The sequence below is a fragment of the Carcharhinus amblyrhynchos genome, chromosome 5, assembly GCF_965287045.1.
Source record: "Carcharhinus amblyrhynchos chromosome 5, sCarAmb.v2.hapA, whole genome shotgun sequence".
NCBI classification, from domain to species: Eukaryota; Metazoa; Chordata; class Chondrichthyes; order Carcharhiniformes; family Carcharhinidae; genus Carcharhinus; species Carcharhinus amblyrhynchos.
This window is the reverse complement of record NC_137328.1, coordinates 45,237,350-45,256,356: the sequence shown is the minus strand read 5'-3', so window position 1 is coordinate 45,256,356 and position 19,007 is coordinate 45,237,350. Positions and strand designations below refer to the sequence as shown.

The window sequence follows — 19,007 nt, the reverse complement described above, 5'->3', positions numbered from 1 at the left end:
ATCCAAATGGCCTGTTTCTGTATTGTAGGGTTTATATGATATCAACATCTTTATAGGCTGATTCATAAATCTTTACAGAATGCAAATGTTTTGGAGCAAATATGCATCTAAATCTTTTATTGCCATTCCTTCTACAGTTTTGATAACAATGTAATAAAATACAGTAAATGATTCCTGAAAATATTTCAACTATATTAATAAACTGGCAAAAGCTGCTTTCAAAAAAATCAGATTTGACTCCATGTCTGTACCCTTTCAGGGTGGCTTTTTCTAATAGAGACCAGCAGGCCAAGAGTGAATAATGGGAGTTTTGAATTGTCTGGCAATTTGAAGATCAAGAGCTGTTAGTGGAAATTCAATTCAAGAGATTAAATTGATGGGATAGATTGTATGTGGTCTGTGGAACAAATTAATGGATTGTAGTTTAGTTCAAACACAGTGGCTTATCCATTGCATCAGATTGTGACCAGTTAGCCTGCAAAACAAATGCACTTCTAGAACAGGTTCTCTTAATCGAATTTGACTTTTAATGAGTAATTAAGTGAATCTATCCATGTGAAAGCTGATGAAAGCTTTGGAGACCTCCATTTTCATTCATTTGTGAAATGTTTTTTTAATTGAACATGATGAGTTAAACAATTTAATTATTAATGCTTAGATTTTAATTGTATATTTAGGTATTTGTTGAATTGGAACAGGAGGTTATTTCATTTCAATAGTATGGTGATCAAAATGATTACACTTCACTCACTAGCTTCAAGTACTTTTTACTCTTTTGCAATCTGTATGTAGCTGGAAAAGCCAAGCCAGCTCAACCTAACTGCCCTCAAGAAGGCAATAGTGAACTGCCTTCTTAAACTGGTGCAGTCTTTATGGTGCAAGTACACCCACAGTGCTGTTAGGGAGATTTCATTAAGAAGCTTCTACTGTGTTTGGCTCAGCAGCTTTTTATCCCAATTAGAGTATTATATTTCCTAATGTAGGATTTATTGTAAATTTCAGAGACTTTGCCTAAACAATATCCAACATGAATGGTTCCGTGTATCAAGTCAGAAGTCGGCAGTTCCCACCATGGTAGAAGATTACCTGGCTGGATTCAGGGAGGTTTCACCAGAAGTCTTGAAACACGTAGTCAACATGGCTGATGGAAATGGCAATACAGCCCTTCACTACAGTGTGTCTCACTCAAATTTTGAAATTGTGAAGTTGCTTCTGGATGCAAGTATGTTATATGTTTTATTTCTTTGCATATTTGTCTTAACACTGTTCCCAGTTAAATGCATCTATTTGTGCAAGTTGGCTGATTTCTTTTGTGCCTGTAACTTGTTCTCCCTTACTATAAGTATCAAGAAAGCTATGCTTATGGGAGAGGATGTCACATCTCTGCCCTTGGTCTCACTGAACAAATTCTACAAATTAGCAAATTCTACTGCTTTGGCTCCACCATGGCAGACCATCTTGCTGTTGCTGCACTGCTGAGTATATGCATTAGGAAAGCAGCTGCTGCCTTTTCCCACTCAAAATGTCCATTGAGAAATATGAACCTGACTGTTGGGACCAAAATGCACGTTTAATGAGGTCTGTATTCTCAGCACCTTGCTTGTACGGGTGACATGGATAACCAAGAAAGGAAGCTCAGCAACTTCCATCTTCATTGTTTGTGGTGCATTCAGTCTGTCTCTTGGAAGGACAAAATCATGAATGCGATGGTTCTCTTGAAGGAGAATTGTCCAAGTTTGCTGGCACTCCTCAAGCAGAGGTGAATTCTGAAAGGTTCCAAAGAGGAGTTGTACTGGACTCAGAACTCATCTCTGTTTCTCTCTCCATAGATGTTGCCAGAGCTGCTGAGTTTTTCCTGCACTACTTTTATTTCAGATCTTCAGCATCTGCAGTATTTTGCTTTTATTAAAGAACAGGCATATGTCGTCATGTCTGAGCCCAGATATCTTTTTAACTCGAGTCAAATGTAATTGGGGAAGGAAAAAAGGAAGGAAAATTGATGTTTATTTTGATGCCATGTTTCTGATCTGATTATATAGTCTGAAGTTCATATGCACCCCTGTTGGATTGTAAAGTTATTTTTGGCACAAATTATTGCACAGTTGTCTTAAAGATGTTACGCAATCCTAATCTATTGAACTGCAGTTTTGCTGTTGATGCTTAACAGTGAGAATCTACCTGGATGGAATTGTTTCTCTATGCCAGTGTTATTGGTTATTTACTGTAAGTGGTTGATGAATCACAGCACTTTATTAGATTTGCCCTTGCTTTCATAAGCTTTTGCACTGTTCAGTAAAACGCCTAAACAGTGTGATGCCCTCTGCAGTTACGATCATGCACTTTCTTAACTAATCAGAGTGAAAAATTGTTCATGAATAGTGCAGTTTGAAGCAGAAGGTGTGAGTTAGAATGGTGAATTCAATGCCTAATTAGATACAGAAAGCAAAGGGGGAAAAAGATTGGATTCTTAGATTTTAAAAAAGACAAACATTTAAAAAAAAAAGTTTTTAAAAATCTCCAATAATTAAAAGTTATGGGAATGGAACTTCAAATTTGAAGATGCTATTTTTCACTGCCCGTAAGGTTTTTTAGCAGCAGTTAAAGCCTTTTATCATGTTAATCAAAAGATACTTAGACTGACAGAGACATTCCCTCACTTTCCATAGTGAGTTTAATTCACACCTACCATGCAAAAACACAAATTTCATATTGTTCCATTAATTTGCACAAGGAGCCAGATGACAAGATGCCACTTTCATGAACTGTAAATAGAGCAGCACATCTCAGACAGAAACTTCCAGGTTTTTGTGTTCAATTGCACATCTCCCCTCACCTGAAATTGCTGTTTGATTAGCAAATATATAATGGCAAACACATTAGCTTCACAATTTTGTTTGACTGTAAATTGTGGCCCAATGCTTTTGAACTATTATATCTTCCAATTAAACAATGAGTCTTCATTTCTATTGAAAGTTAATCAAAATGTATCTTTCACTTTATTGGATAGTTAGCGTTGGAAAAATTATTTGGTTTAGCAAGGATTTTCTGAATTATTTTGATGGTATTTAAGACATTGAGTTTTTTTTATTACAGATGTGTGCAATGTTAATCAACAGAACAAAGCTGGCTATACTCCCATCATGCTTGCTGCTCTTGCTGCAGTGGAAAATGAGAAAGACATGAAAATTGTGGATGAATTGTTTAGTCAGGGAGATGTGAATGCCAAAGCCAGTCAGGTTCGTAGCAGTCTTTTTATATTGTGACAATTGTTTTCAGAATTCACCTTACAATTCTTAATTTTTATCTTCCTGCTCAATATGAAACCACTCCTAATATCTTGCCTCTTTTTTTTCCATTGCTGTACTTGAGCTTGTAAATTGTGATAGTCACTCACTTGTATGCTCTTTACTCTTTTTAACCTTTCTTTTTCCTGCACCTTATTTCTTCATCTCGTTTTCCCAAAATAAACTACGGTGTGTGCATCTTGTCCTTAAATACTCCAAATTGGATTCTTAAATTTAGATTTAGTCTTTACCCCCCCCCCAAAAATAAGTTATTTTCTGGTTAGTAATGGTGAAAGTATCTAAGACTTGAGCATAATGTATCATTTTCTAAGTTCAGGAGACCACGTTTTATATTTTCCAATGAGTTGTTTTTGGTGACATTGCAATGTTTATCTCCCCTTTCCAAAAAACAAAAAAAAATCAAAGATGTCTATCTAAAACACTCAGACCTCCTTTGATACCTATTCCAGCTGTAGTTTTATCAGAAATCTGACTCCTGGTATCATCTTTCAGCTCTTGAATTCAGCTTCTGCCTTTAGATTTATTTTCGTTGTGCTTATCATGGAATCCCTACAGTGCATAAGGAGGCCATTTGACCAATCGAGTCTGCACTAATCCCCCCACAGAGCATCTTACCCAGATCCTCTTGTTTCGCCCTAACCCTATAGCCCACTATTTACCCCACTAATACCCATACCTACATACCTTGAGATATTAAGGGGCAATTTTGCATGGCCAATCCACCTAACCTGCACATCATTGGAATGGGAAACCAGAGCATCTGGAGGAAACCCATGCTGGCACAGGGTGAATGTGCAAACGTCTCACAGTCACCCAAGTTGGAATTGAACCCAGGTCTCTGGTGCTGAGAGGCAGCAGTGATAAGAGCTCTGCCACCCTGTTGTCCCTAAAATCCATACCTATGGCACAAATGTTGCTGAGGACAGGATTTCCCCTCTGAATGGAGAGGCCTGTTTACTTGGCCAATCTGGGGTACGCTCACAATCTCTTACCTGCCTCAGCAGTGCTTATCTCTCTAGATGGGACTGCCAAGCCAACCCTTTGATTAGATCTGCATCATCAGGATCCCTGCCATTCTTAATTGGCTATCTTCTCTCTTGTGTACTCCACACATTGCTCCTTGCAAACACTTTTTAAGTTTGTATGGTTATCTGTCATTACTGATTTCCTAATCCTACATTGTTATATTTTCCCTGAACTTTCTTGTAAGTGTTTTGTTATGTGCTAACTGAAAACTCAGCTTTCAAGATGTATTTGTTTAATTATTTCAGAAGAAAACATGATCAAACTCTTCCCATAAACAAAAAATTACAGCAGCCCAAGATTTTGAGGAGGTCACCTTGGATTGGGCAGTATCTATGGTTGTTGACTATATACGGACTTTTGAGCATTCAATAAGGTTCCGCATGAAGTTAATGGCAAAAAACATTTGGGAAGGAGGAAATGGCAATTAGAGATAAATGGGAACGATCTTTGGCTGGATATGACCAATCACATTCCCCAGAGACTGGTGCTTGAGTATTAGCTATTTATTACATATGCCAATGACTTGAATGAGAGGTAGAATTGGAGTTCTGGTTTTGCAGATGGGTAAGAAGCAGAGGAATCTGAGTCACTAGTAACAGGAAGTGACAAAAGCATGCAGAAAAGAAATTGAGCGGACAAAATTGTGGCAGTTTAATACAGGGAAATGGGAGATCATCAGGTTGGATCCAGAAAAGACACATTGAAATATCCATTAGGACCTATGGAAGAGTAAAGGGATTTGGATATTCAGCTGCAAAAATAATTAAAAGCTGATATCTAGATATAAAAACTAATCAGAAGGCTAATAGGATACTGGCCTTTCTCTGAAGGGAACTGGAATGCAAAGGATTGATGTACAGAATTTTGATCAGATCCCATCGGGCTTCTCTAGCCTCTGTACAATTAGGCAAGACTTGCTCTTGAACTTCACCTGTATACCATTTTCCTTCCCATTCTTTTGCTGTGTTAAGTTTCTGTGTTTTGTGTATGACAGGTCCAAATCCCTCTAAAGACTAACATTTCTCCTCCACACCAAAGTGAGCAACATTCTATTGTGCTGGCACTATGCACCATTTGCCACATTCTTGTATACAGTCCCTTAATCACTTTATATTCATATACTGACTCTTGTGTGGAATATATATTAGTTCTAGTAATATTTCAGGCAGGGGAGCCATTTCCCAATTCCAAACCCAGATGGGTCAGAGTTTTTTCTAGTTTATCATGCGCTGTGAGCATCACTGGCAGGTCAGCATTTGTTGTCCATCACTCGTTGCCCTTAAGAAGGTCATGATAAGCTGCCACCTTGAACTGCTGCAGTCCATCTGGTGTAGGTGCACACACACCGGTTAGCAAGGGAGCTCCAGGATTTTGATGGAGTAATAATGAAGGAGAGGCAAGTTTGTATCAAGTCAGGAGATGGTGTGTCACTTGGAGAAAACTTGCAAGTGATGGTGTTCCCATGTGCCTGTTGCCTTTGTCCTCCTACGTGATAAAGGCCGCAGATTTGGAAGGTGCTGACGAAGAAAACTTGACTGCTGCATCTTGTATATGGTATACATTGATGCCACTCTGTGTCGTGGTGGAGGGAATGAATGTTGAGGCTGGTTAATCTGGATGCCAATCAAGTGGACTGCTGAATCCTAGCTGTGTCAAGCTTCTCGAGTATGTTGGAGTCGCACTTGTTCGGACAAATGTTGGGTGTTCCATCACCCTCCAGACTTGTGCCTTGTAGATGGTGGACAGGCTTTGAGAAGTAAGAAGACTCATGCCAACTCCGTTTCTGACCTGATGTTGTAGTCGCAGTATCTATATGGCTGGTCCAGTATAGTTTCTAGTCACTGGTAATCCCCTGGATGATAGTGGGGGATTTAATGATTGTAATGTCAAGGAGAGATAGTTAGGTTCTCTCTTGTTGTAGATGGTCACGTGTGGCCATGGGAAATTTTACACAAACTGGTCAATTATGAGGCTGCTTCCAAGCTGCCGAACAAGTAAGAACGTTAGGCAGGTTTCCAAGATGTCAGTGCTGGACATTCCAGTCTACTCCAGAGGAAAATGGCCCCCATTGTGAGGCCAGCGTAATTGCATCTGGTGTTGGAATTGATGACAACGGGGAGCAACTGAAGCAGCAATTTGTGTTCTTGGAATGGCTGAAAAGTTTACTGCATACGGCCATCAGAGGCATCTGTTTCCACTGTTTAAAACTCAACTGCAACACTGCAATATGGCATCTCTTACCATTTGCTATCACTAAGTATTTCTCAACTATTAGTCCCATTCATTTCTGCAGTCTTTTTTCTTTAGTAATTAATTGCTTTAAGTTTATTAATAGGTTGACAGGAGAGTTAATTGATGTTTAAAATGGTTTGCCAGAGCAAGTGCAAAGCAGCTATTTGCTCTGGTCAGAGAACCCACAATCAAGAGGCTTTAGTCTTGAAATTAGAGATGTGCCTTTAGGAGTAAAATCAGGAAGTAGTTTCTCCTCACAAAGGTGATGAATATCTAAATGATGTCCCCTCCCCACCAATCCTCTCAAAAGATTGCACAACTTGAGTTAATTGAGTTTTTTAACACTGGGATCAACAAATGTTTATTAGTTACGGGTATTAAAGGATGTGGATCATGGATGGGTAAATAAGAGTTGTGATATAGATCAACCGTGATCCAGTTGAATGGCAGAATAGACTAGAGCGAATGACTTGCGTGTGTTCTATTCAAATTATACATGGTTTAGCCATGATTAGTAAAGTAATGTTGTGTCTTATTCAGATACTTTGGAAATGTGTATTTTTGCTTTTATAATTCCTATATGGCATACACATTAAATGACACTCAATTTTCTGTGTCTCCTTATGGTGAAATATTTAGCTCCTAGTAATTCCCAGGAGAGATGTGATACAAGATGAAAAGCACCAACGTTTTTTGATCTACCATGCAATGCTCAACATGTTGGAACTTAAGTGTGCTGTGACAAATCTCATTTTTTTGTATTTTTTATATATAGATGATAGACTACTTCCTTTAATACGTGATTGAGTCTGTTATGTAAGCTGTAAATGTCATTGTGTATCTTCTGGTTTAGGCTGGTCAGACAGCGCTGATGCTAGCTGTGAGCCATGGGCGGATGGACATGGTGAAAGCGCTGCTTCTCTGTGGTGCTGATGTCAACATCCAGGATGATGAAGGCTCGACAGCTCTGATGTGTGCAAGTGAGCATGGGCATGTGGAAATTGTTAAGCTCTTGCTGGCCCAACCTGGATGTGATTCCACTCTAGCTGACAGTGTAAGTTGCTGCTAAGATATTTTGTTGCAAGCTCTAAATGTTTGCCTTGTTCTAGTTGTTTATTCTGTATGTTGCATGTACCATTATCCCCTCTGCAGGCAAATATTTACTTACAAAACATGATTGCGCAGGGTAGTTTTAACCTGTGTCATGAGGTAAAGAGGATAGCCCATGAATCTGATGCATTATTTTGCAACCAGTCACTGATGTTTGAAGAATGCAATGAGTGAGTGTGGAACATCAGATTATGTTGTTAACGGTGCTATTTGTGCTTGTAAAACAGTAAATATCAGCAATTTTGATATATTTTTAATTTCCTGCCTGTACAAAAATCACATTAATTTCTTCCCCAACATTGAATCCACTTATACCTGCTGTAGTCAAAGGGCTTCAGTTATTTTGTGAATCAGTTCATTTGTAAATAATCAAATCCATCACAGTTGTGGAACACATCTTGTTAGTATCTTTCTGCAAAATATTTATGAAAAAGGAATCGGTGTTTGTGATGTATTGATATTGAATTCAGAAGGTTTAGAAGTAATCAGATTACTATTTTGTGCTAACAGGGTTTTGTTAAGAATTGGATCAGGATTAGTTGTGATACACTCCATATGAGGATAGTTTGGCAGTTACACAGTATACTGTCAAAGAAAACGGTCACTTGGATGAGATACTGGAAAACTTCCATCGCCCACTGCAAAGATTGCCAACCGTAGAATTGTTACAGTGCAGGAGGAGGCCATCAGCTCGGTGTGTCTTGCCCTGGTGCGCCAAACCAGCCTCATGACTTAATGCCATTCTCCTGCCCCTTTTCTCTACCGTCACACATTGTTTCTGTTCCAGTAATCATCTAATGCCTGCTTGAATGCTCCGATTGAACCTGCCTCCACCACTATTCCAGGCAGCAGATTCCAGACCTGAACCACTTGTTGTATGAAAAAGGTTTTTCCCTCTTCATGTTTGCTTCTTTTACAAATCACTTTAAATCTATGCTCTCATTCTCAAACCTTTCACGAGCAGGAACAGTTTCTCCCTATCTACTGTCAAACTCCTCATAATTTTGAACATCTCTATCAAATCTCTTCTTGGCCTTCTCTCCAAAGAGAACAATCCCAACCTCTCCAATCTATCCTCATAACTGAAGTTTCTCAGCCCTGGAACCATTCTTGTAAACCTCTTCTATACTCTCGCCAATGCATTCACAATCCTTCCTATAACGTGACACCCAGAGCTGTACACATTACTCCAGCTGACATCTAACTAGTGTCTTGTATAGTCCAGTATAACCTCCCTGCTCCTTGTATTCTATGTCAATATTAATGAAATCTAGAATACTGTATGCTTTATTAACTGCTCTCTTCACCTGTTCTGCCACCTTTAATAAGTGGTGTATCATGGTCCCCTGCTCCTGCACCCATTTAAGAGTTATACCCTTTATTTTATATTGTCTATCCACATTCTTCCCACCAACATATATCAGCCCACATTTCTCTGCATTGAATTTTATTTGCCACATATCTGCCCACTCTGCCAACTTGTGTATGTTCTTTCAAAGTTCTACATTGTTCTGTCAGTTTACGATACTTCCAAGTGGTGTGTTATCTGCAAATTTTGAAATTGTCCCCTACACACCAAAATCTAGATCATTTAATATACATCAGGAAAATCAAAGATCCCTCAAGCAGCCCTTGGGGAACCCCACTGCAAACCTTCCTCCAGCCCAAAAAATATCCATTAACCATTACTCACTGCTTCCTATGATTCAGCCAGTTTTTGTATCCACTTTACTACTGTCTCTTTCATTCCATGAGCTATAACCTTTCTCACAAGTCTGTTGTGTGGCACTGAATTGAATGCCTTTTGAAATCCAAGTACACCATATCAATAGCATTACTGTCAACAAGTCTTTCTGTGCCCTCTTCAAAAAAGAAAACTCCAAGTTAATTAAATATGATTTCCCTTTCAAAAGTCCAACTGGCTCTTCCCGATCAACCCACGTTTTTCCATGTGACTACTAATTCTGTCCTGAATGATCACTTCTGGAAGCTTGTCCATCAAAAAGTTAAACTGACTGGTTTGTAATTGCTGGGCTTATCCTTGCAGTGTCTTTTGAACAGGGGTGTAATGTCTGCAATTCTCCATTTCTGCAGCACTTCCCCTGAATCCGGGGAAGACTGTTTCCACCCTCACTTCCTTCCATATCCCTGGATTCACCTTAGCCCGCCCTGTTGCCTTGTCAGCTTTACTAACAATCTAACACCAATTTCTTATCAATCTTGAATTTTTTTAGTGATTTTTCTCTAAGTCACCATGACCTGAATCACATGTAGCTCCTCGGTCAAGACAGATGCGAAGTATTAGAATCATAGAACCCTACAGTGCAGAAAGAGGCCCTTCGGCCCACTGAGTCTGCACTGAACACAACCTCACCCAGGCTCTACCTCCTTACAGTTTACCCACCAGTCCCTCTAACCTACTCATCCCAGGACATGGCTGAGGTATTAATTTAATACCTCAGCCATGCTCCCTGCCTTCATGTGAAAATCCCCGTTTAGGTCCACTCCTCCTTTTACAACCCTTTCACTATTTATGCCGATAGAAAACTTTGGAATTCCTCGTTATGTTGGTTGCCAGTCTTTTCTTATAACCCCCCTTGCTTCTCTAATGTACTTTGTCATCTCTGAACCTTCTGAATTCCTTTTGGTTCTCAATTGTGTTTTCTACCTCATACCTTTCATAAGGTCACTTTTTCTTTTTCTATCTTCTTTTTCATCCTGGGATCTCTGGATTGGTTTCCCCTATCTTTTCCTTCTTGAAGAAGGTTGAGGGAAGAAATATGGGAGTAATAGTAAATGACAACAGCATGAATAGGATAATACATTCCGAAAACCACCAGCAAAAACTGCAGCAATTTTCTCTTTTTCACCTCCAAAAAAAATTCTTCGCTGACTTGAAAAATATAACTGATATTGGATACTGGCAAATTTACAGTGCTTGACGGAAATGCTCAGAAACCTAATGATGATCAATGTTCTAGAGTGCTCTCAGTTTTTTTTAAGGGTCTGTATCTCTTATACTCAACATTGTATGTTTGTTCTTGCGCTTGCCAGAGTGAACATTCCAGGAGTATCACAGTGTAGCTTGAAGACTCAAGCTAACCTAAAGCCCAGTGTCAAAGCTGAGAAGCCTGTTAATGTGTGGAAATTTCCATGGGGGAATGGGAGTGAGGAAGAGGAGAAAGAAGGAGAATGAAACACCTTGCCAACAAAAAAAAGGAAACATTATTTCCTGAAATTAGCAAAATATAATATTATAACAATCATATTATTCACAAAATATTCATGAATGAGCAAGGAAGACCAGGTGGTTTTAAATGATCAGCATTTTCTCCATTGCTGCATCTAATTATTTCTTAAATGGTTTTTACCTTTTCCAAGAGGCCCTTTCCAAATACTGATGCACTGTAAGAACCACCTCTGGAAAATTTGTATTTTATCAGTTTGAAATTTGTGTCCGTTTGTCCTATTCTCATTGTTTATTTTACAGTAGTACTCTGGGATAACTTTTTTCCCTCATATACAAACTTGTATCTCATCTCTGAGGTTTCTGGTTGAAAGATTAAAAGTACCACAGTGATTATATTTTTTTAAATTAAGAAACGCTGCAATAAAGGATTCATGCTTCAAACACACCAGTTATTTGTATGAAGATCTAATCTTGTAAAACTGATATCTGAATGAGATGCGTTCTGAGAAGGTGGCAAGTTTCTGTGTCTCCGCTTTCAGCCTGTCCAAACTCAAACTTAATTTTCTAATGAGGGATCATGTCACCAAGCTTTTCTTATCATATTCAGGTGCCAATCATTTCTTTAAATATTTGAGATTAGTGAGAAAAGAATGGTTTACTTTTTTTGCTATTCTAGCATGTGGATTTGCACTATTCTGAGGCAGCTACTTAGAACTTGTGGAATTTTAACAAATATGAATAAATATATCATGTGGCTACTCTAATTGATGGATTGTAGCTGAAATCACAACTTTTATATTCACCTGGTGGTGACATAATTCCTGACCATGCCTAGGTTACACAACTCATGCCCCATTTCTATCGTACGTAGCTTTCAAGTAATTTGGATATTTTATACAATCAGTTGTGGGAGATCTACTTTCATTATATAAATGCAAGAATATTTTAGTCATGTAAATTGCTGTTGTCGGCCAGACAGTTTGGAAATTTTAAAGTGACTGTGGTTCTCAAATGTTTGGGCCATTTGCCATCTGTTAACAATAGCAGGAAGCGCCTGGTTTGGATATATAGCCAACTGCTGCTCAAAATGATCAAACACTGAAGTTTGTAAATAGTTAGAAGATTTGGGCAATATGGGGATATTAAATACCACCCTCGCACTAAAAAAAAATTTCTGGTCTGTACCCTCTTAATAGATTTACCAATATTTCCATGTACTTGGTTTTTTACTGTTCTTTGTGATGTTAAAAAAAACTTTTTTAATGTAACAATTGTCGAGCACTGCTTTCCAAACAAATTTCATGCTGATTTTCAAATATACACACAAGGGTATGGCCATTCTGGATTCATTAAATTAATGCAATTCTGTCTTTTACTCAGGATGGAAGCACAGCACTGTCTATTGCTCTAGAGGCTGGCCATAAAGATATAGGAGTCCTATTGTATGCACATGTCAACTTCTCCAAAGCTCCGTCACCGGTACGTACATGCTTTTCTTCTCAATTAACAATGTGATTTCATTAGTGCTCGAGTGATCTTTGGATGCATATCCTGAATTAAAAAAGATGCCTGGCTTCACTGTTATCTCACAATGAAAAGCATGAATGTTTACGCCCCCTTGGTTTTATTGCAACCAACAAATTTAGTTAAACATTTTCCTTCTCTCTCTGATCTCCACAACAGACATCAGCTATATTTGAAGGCATTGGTACGTAATGCTCAGTCTAACCACCTGCTTTTTGTTCCATCTGAGCTTTGTGTTATCTATGAATGGATATTGATGCAGTAATCCTCCATCTGTGAAATACTGGGCCTAACTCTGTTGCCACAATTAATTAGCATTTCAGCATCTTGCCCCACTGCACAACTCCATTGATTATTTCAATGCAGATAATTCTAGCCAGCCCAATGCATTTTTACAGAGTAGATTCTGCATCTAATACTGTATTCAGCGGCAAACATCTCGGAACAAAATGGGGGTAAAAATTGAATACTTTATTAACTTGGAGGTTGAAATTGAATTTGTAAGTATTTTTAAACATTTCCAAAATTGATTAGAACTTTTGTGTACAGGGATGCCTATATTTGAAATAAAAACTGAAAATGTTGGAAAAACTCAAGTTAACTTGAAATTTTAATAGTTTGGCTCTCCACAGATGCTATCAGGCCTGCTGAGTTTTTCCAGTATTTTCAGTTTTTATTTTAGATTTCCAGCATCTGCAGTATTTTGCTTTAATGCTTATTTTTGATATTGTTATCAAACTACAGTTAATTTAATAATCCTTGAATATGCATTACACAATTGTTCGATTCATCTCTTTAATTGAAAGCACAATGTTGTTTTCAATGTCTTAAACGTGTACTTGTCTCTTCAGGGCACGCCCAGGTTAGGAAGAAAGACTTCTCCAAGTCCAACCAGGCGAAGCAAGTTTGATTGATTCCTACCTGCCATTGACCCAGTCCTTTTACTAAGCTGCTATGTACTCCTGTTAATATTGACAGATACTGAATGTAAATGTGTGCCTGAGCTCACCAGCAAAAAGTTTTTTTTTTAGCAATAGTACAAAAAGGTAGCTCTGCCAATCTATTGACCAGCAACTAAACTGGAAAGCATTGTGGGGGCTGGTGTTATAAAGTCTTCATTATACACTTGGCATCTTTATTGTCTCAACCTATGTTGTTTGCAGCAAGCTTTATTAGTCCTTCTTTTAAATTACTGTTTTGTCTCTTTTTGGGTCTAGTCCACAGTGAACAACACATGGCTGTTTAGTTTTCTCATTTTATTACATTCATTATTAGTTGTAAACTATATTTTGCCTGTATAAACTTTCATTAAAACAAATGTCATGATTTTAATGGCATTATCTTAAATCACTGCATTGTATTTATAATATTTGGAATTATACATTTGAGTCAGTTACATTAAAATTTAGGAGGGATGGCCCTTATTTGGGTTTCCCTTAAAAGTATGTGTAACTTTTATATATCAAACAAAATCATTTGTATCTGTTAAAAATTGAGTCATACAGTATTTTCAAACTATTTTATACATGCCCTAATAAAGAATTTACATGAAGAAATAATTTACTATTGAACATAGATTTTTAATTATTTTAGAAATTGTTTACATCATTGTATCTAATTTGGTTTTAGTGATATTTGAGATATTATTTGTATATCAACCTGTCCTTCAATTAAAGCCTTGTATATGGTTTTCTGTGCATATTTATGAAGACTGCAATCTTGTCACATTTAAATTTTGTCACGTGTGTATTTAAATGTTTGAAGTGCCTTAGATCCTTGCCATATTTTCAGAATAAAAGCTACGTTATGCTAGTTCTGTGTTTGCTTTCATTATGAATGCCATCTTAAAATTCCAGAAATCTGTTTAAATATTGACCTCTTTTTTGCCTATTTTATGGACCAAAATGGAGGGCAGGATTGGCAGCAAGTCCATGTTGATCAAAAACCCCAATCAGATTTTCCTTCAGCTGCAATGATGGCAGCCTATCATGTAAATCTACCTCAATTTTTGCAATGCACAAGATTGAATTTTCCGGCTGTAATGCCTACTTTCTATCTTCACTAATGCCTAGGTGAGGCAATATTGATAATTGCTGAGCATTAGAACTAACAACCAACGTTCAAGTATTGTGCATAAGGCTAAATGTGGGTTTGGAAATGGGTGAGGGTTAAAACCAATTAAATTAGCAGTGCGTCCAAAAGTTGGTTCCAGCTTGTCAACGGCTGCATTTCAGTGCAGCGCACGTTCACACAAAAGCTCTTGGGAAAGGTAGGAATCGTAGAATCATACAGTGCAGAAGAGACTTTTCAGCCCATCGAGTCTGCGGCAATGTGTGAGAAACACCTGACCTCCCACCTGATTTCATTTACCAGCACTTGGCCTATAGCCATGGATGTTATGATATGCCAAGTTCTCATCCAGATACTTTTTAAAGGATGTGAGCCAACCAGCCTCCCTGGCATGTATTCCAGACAGTCACCACCTCCTGGGTTTAAAGAAAATTCCTCTTTGCAAGCTGCCTTCCACCCCCCCCACCCCTCCCCTCCTCCCGACTTGGCTAAATCTTTTACCCGTCACCTTGAACCAATGTTCCATCGTTCAACTAACTACTCCTTATTCACACTGTCCAAGGAAGCTAATTAATGTATTAAAAGCTCTATTAGAATGATATTGACTTGATATTTCTACTTCAGCTGAGAGTCTGTGAGGCTTCCTGGACCTCCCCAGTGAAAGCAAGATGAGAATGTAAGGCAATTAAGGGAGATGGATCTGCATAAGGGAATAAGCCAAGAAGTGCTCAATATTAGAAATTGCTTTTTTCCTGATTATGGACAAATTGCATGGTCTTTGTGCTTTTGCTCAGAGGTTATCTGACATGCTTTGGAGTTGTCATCTACACTTGGAAGATTTAGAGGTGTGATCTCAGATCAGTGTAGATACCACTTACGCTTCTTTATATTGGACCTCAGCTGAGGGTACTATGACCAATAATAGGTGTTGTTCACATCTAATGCCAAAGGAGCAGTTTGCAAAAGACTGTTTATGGTACACTGTCTACAGACAGAAGATTCATTTCTTCAACATGGCTGACTATTGGGATGACGTGATGCTAGAATTATTGCCAACTGGACCTGGTGGCCATACTTCAGCCGTGGCTTTCATGGTTCCTACCTCTCTCGATTTTTTTTTCCCTGTAACTACTTCCAGTGCTGTCTGAGACACAGGATCTCTTGGCAGCTTGCAATGTTATACGATGGGTAACTATTGACTTATTTGCCAGGGCTGCCAAGTCAATTTCACTTGTTATCAGTTTGTTGTCTTGACTGCATCCTACATGTGTGAGGCAATTAAGGCACCTATAAATCATCCGAGTGTTTGTCATCTGCAAGAGCTTCTACTTGAATATGCATATTTGTTACAACCACACAATGTTCATCAAGAAAAACAGGTCTGCACAAGATTCTACGGTGCCTTCCAATGATGCTTTTGTTCTCCAGCAGCCCATGTTCCTGATCTCGTTGCACCTTGAAGCCTTTAATGACTTGATGCTTGAAGATGGGTTTATCAACTTAAAATGTGGCCAGTGTCCCAATAATGCCCAGAAGTTATGCAATGAATGCCATAAGACAACCACATCTGTCATTGAATAATCCATTAACATGCCAAAGATGCACTTTAGGTGCCTGGACAGATCTTGGTGTACACTTCAGTACAGGGAAACCAGGATCCCCAGAATAGTCATGGTCTGTTTTGTCCTGGACAGCTTTGTCCATCAGCAAGATTTGGACCTGCAGGAGCAAAAACGCACAGAGCCTTTTTTAGGAGGAGGCAGGAAAAGATGTGGGCACTGCACCACCAGTGTTGCACATTTCTGCCAGGGGTTCTCTCATTATTACTAAGTTCACTTATGATTTGGTGCCTAGTTGGAACCAAATCACTCTTACGAGCCAGCCACGCTTCCCAGTTAACAATGAGCATTTACTGTAGATAGGTAGAACGATGAAAGGCCAAGAGCAGGATATCATTCATGTTCAGTGTGCAAGGATTTTCCAAGGCTGCATACTTCTGTACAATTGCCACATTTGATGAGCCGAGCAGTTGGCCGCTCCGTGGACAAAAACTCAACATTCCTCCCTCTCCCCTTCACTCAGTCTCGATAATTAAAAAGAGGAGTGGTGGATAAGGGATCTAGAAACAAGAGAAGCACCAGTGCCCATGGTTTCTCTCCTGGGCCCAATGGCTCAGTTCTGCGCATACATTCATACAATCATTAAAATTAGGAGTAAGGCCCTTGAACCTGCTCAGCCATTCGATGTTGGTCTAACTGTAACCTTAAGTCCACACTCTCATTGACCCACAATCTTTCATCCCTTTGCTATCAAGAATCCATCTATCGCTGCCTTAAAAATGTTCAAAGACTCTGCTTCCACTACTTTTTGAGGAAGAGAGTTCCAAAGGCTCACTACCTTCTGAGAAAATATTCTCCCCATCTCCATCTTAAATGTGTGACTCACTATTTTTAATCAGTGACCCCCCTTAGTTCTAAATTTTCCCATTAGAGGAAAAATCTTTTCTGCATCCATCCTGTCAAGATCCCTCAGTTATCTTACATGTTTCAATCAGGTGATTTACTCTTCTGAACTCCATATCCAACCTTTCCTCATAAGATCTTCCCATTCCAGATATTAGTCTAGTAAACTTTCTTTCAACTGCTTCCAAATATGGAAAACAATTAACTTAAATATGATCCCACTAATAATTTGTATAACTGAAGCAGCTAGGGAAGAAAAACAACGCATGAACTATCTTATCAATCACTACTTTTAAGTCCATAAATCGAGCAAGACCTGAGGATCTGTCAACCCACAGCTACAACAATTTTCTCAGTACCACTTCCCTGATGATTATAGTCATTCTCAAGTTCCTCTCTCCCTTCCAATTCCTAATTTACAGTTATTTCTGGGATGTTTCTTGTACCCTCTATAATGAAGAAAAATGCAAAATACCTGTTCAATTTATCTGCCATTTCCTTATTTCCTATTATTAATTCCCTAGACTCATTTTCTGAATGAGCAGCCATCACTTTGTTAACTTTTTAAAAAATTATCTATAGAAATTCTTATGAGTTAGTATTTCAAGCCAGCTTTCTCTCATACTCTTAATATTTTTCACCTTATTGATCTTTATTCATTCTTTGCTGTTCTTTATATTTTGTCTCAGCTTCTGACCTGCACCCATTCTTAAACCATTATATACTTTTTCTTCAAGTTTAATAAGATCTTTAGCATTTTCAGTAACCTTGGATGGCAACCATCCCTTCGATCCCTTCATCCAAGTCATTTCTATAAATTGTTGAGGTCCCGGCACTGATTACTGTGGCACACCACTTTGTTATATCTTGCCAACCTGAAACAGACCCATTTATGCCTGTTGGCCAGTGAATCTTTTATCCACGACGATATGTTATCCCCATACTATGAGCTATTATTTTTCATAATAACTTTTGATTTTGCAGTCTAGCAAATGTCTACTGGAAATCTAAGTACGTTACATCTACAGGTTCCCCTTTATCCAGAGCACATTACTTCATCAAAGATCTCCAATAAGTTGGTTAAACATAATCTCTCTTTCAAAAACCATGTTTATTCTGCCCAATTACATTGAACTTACATCCTGCTATAGATTTTCAATAATAGAACATAAGAACATAAGAAATAGGAGCAGGAGTAGGCCATCTAGCCCTTCGAGCCTGCCCCGCCATTCAATAAGATCATGGCTGATCTGTCGTGGCTCAGTTCCACTTTCCCGCCCTCTCCCCATAACCCTTAATCCCCTCTCTTATCAAGAACCCCATCAACCCGCTTCTTAAAAATATTTAGCGAGGCAGCCTCCACCACTTCAACGGGCAGAGAATTCCAGAGATTCACCACCCTTTGAGTGAAGAAGTTCCTCCTCAACTCCGTTCTAAACCGCCTCCCCTTTATCTTGAGGCTGTGCCCCCTAGTCCTACTGTCTTTTTTGAGCGGGAAGAGTCTCTCCACCTCTATCCTATCCATCCCATTCATCATCTTATACGTCTCAATGAGATCTCCCCTCATTCTTCTAAACTCTAACGAGTACAAGCCTAGTTTATTCAGCCTCTCCTCATAGCTCAATCCCCTCAACTCCGGTATCAGCCTAGTAAACCTCCTCTGCACTCCCTCCAGGGCCAAAATATCCTTGCGCAGGTGCGGCGCCCAAAACTGCACACAGTACTCCAGCTGCGGCCTCACCAATGCCCTATACAGCTGCAGCAAGACCTCCCTACTTTTATATTCAATCCCCCTCGCTATGAAGGCCAGCATCCCATTCGCCTTCCTGACCACCTGCTGCACCTGCAAGCTGGGTTTTTGCGACTCATGCACAAGGACCCCGAGGTCCCTCTGCACCGTCGCCTGCTGCAGTTTTTCGCCACGTAAGTAATAGTCCTTCCTACCATTCTTCCTACCAAAGTGGACCACCTCACACTTGCCAACATTAAATTCCATTTGCCATTTCCTGGCCCATTCGCCCAGCCTATCTAGATCCTTCTGCAGACTCTCCACACCCTCCGCACAATTTGCCTTTCCCCCAATCTTGG

At 39.0% G+C, this 19,007-nt stretch overlaps 1 protein-coding gene across 5 annotated transcripts in view; it reads left to right on the top strand.

Moving 5' to 3' along the window:
- The window catches only part of kank1a (KN motif and ankyrin repeat domains 1a), a 252,018-nt gene extending 237,819 nt beyond the window's left edge, over window positions 1-14,199 (top strand). For all 5 annotated transcript variants that reach the window (XM_080188718.1, XM_080188719.1, XM_080188716.1 and 2 more), the window contains 5 exons: window positions 1,003-1,222; window positions 3,094-3,236; window positions 7,417-7,617; window positions 12,244-12,342; window positions 13,239-14,199. In XM_080188718.1, coding sequence (XP_080044844.1) covers window positions 1,003-1,222; window positions 3,094-3,236; window positions 7,417-7,617; window positions 12,244-12,342; window positions 13,239-13,301 — 726 coding nt within the window. In that variant the 3' untranslated portion in view covers window positions 13,302-14,199. The remainder of the gene's footprint in view (window positions 1-1,002; window positions 1,223-3,093; window positions 3,237-7,416; window positions 7,618-12,243; window positions 12,343-13,238) is intronic.
- The last annotated feature ends 4,808 nt before the right edge of the window (window positions 14,200-19,007 follow it).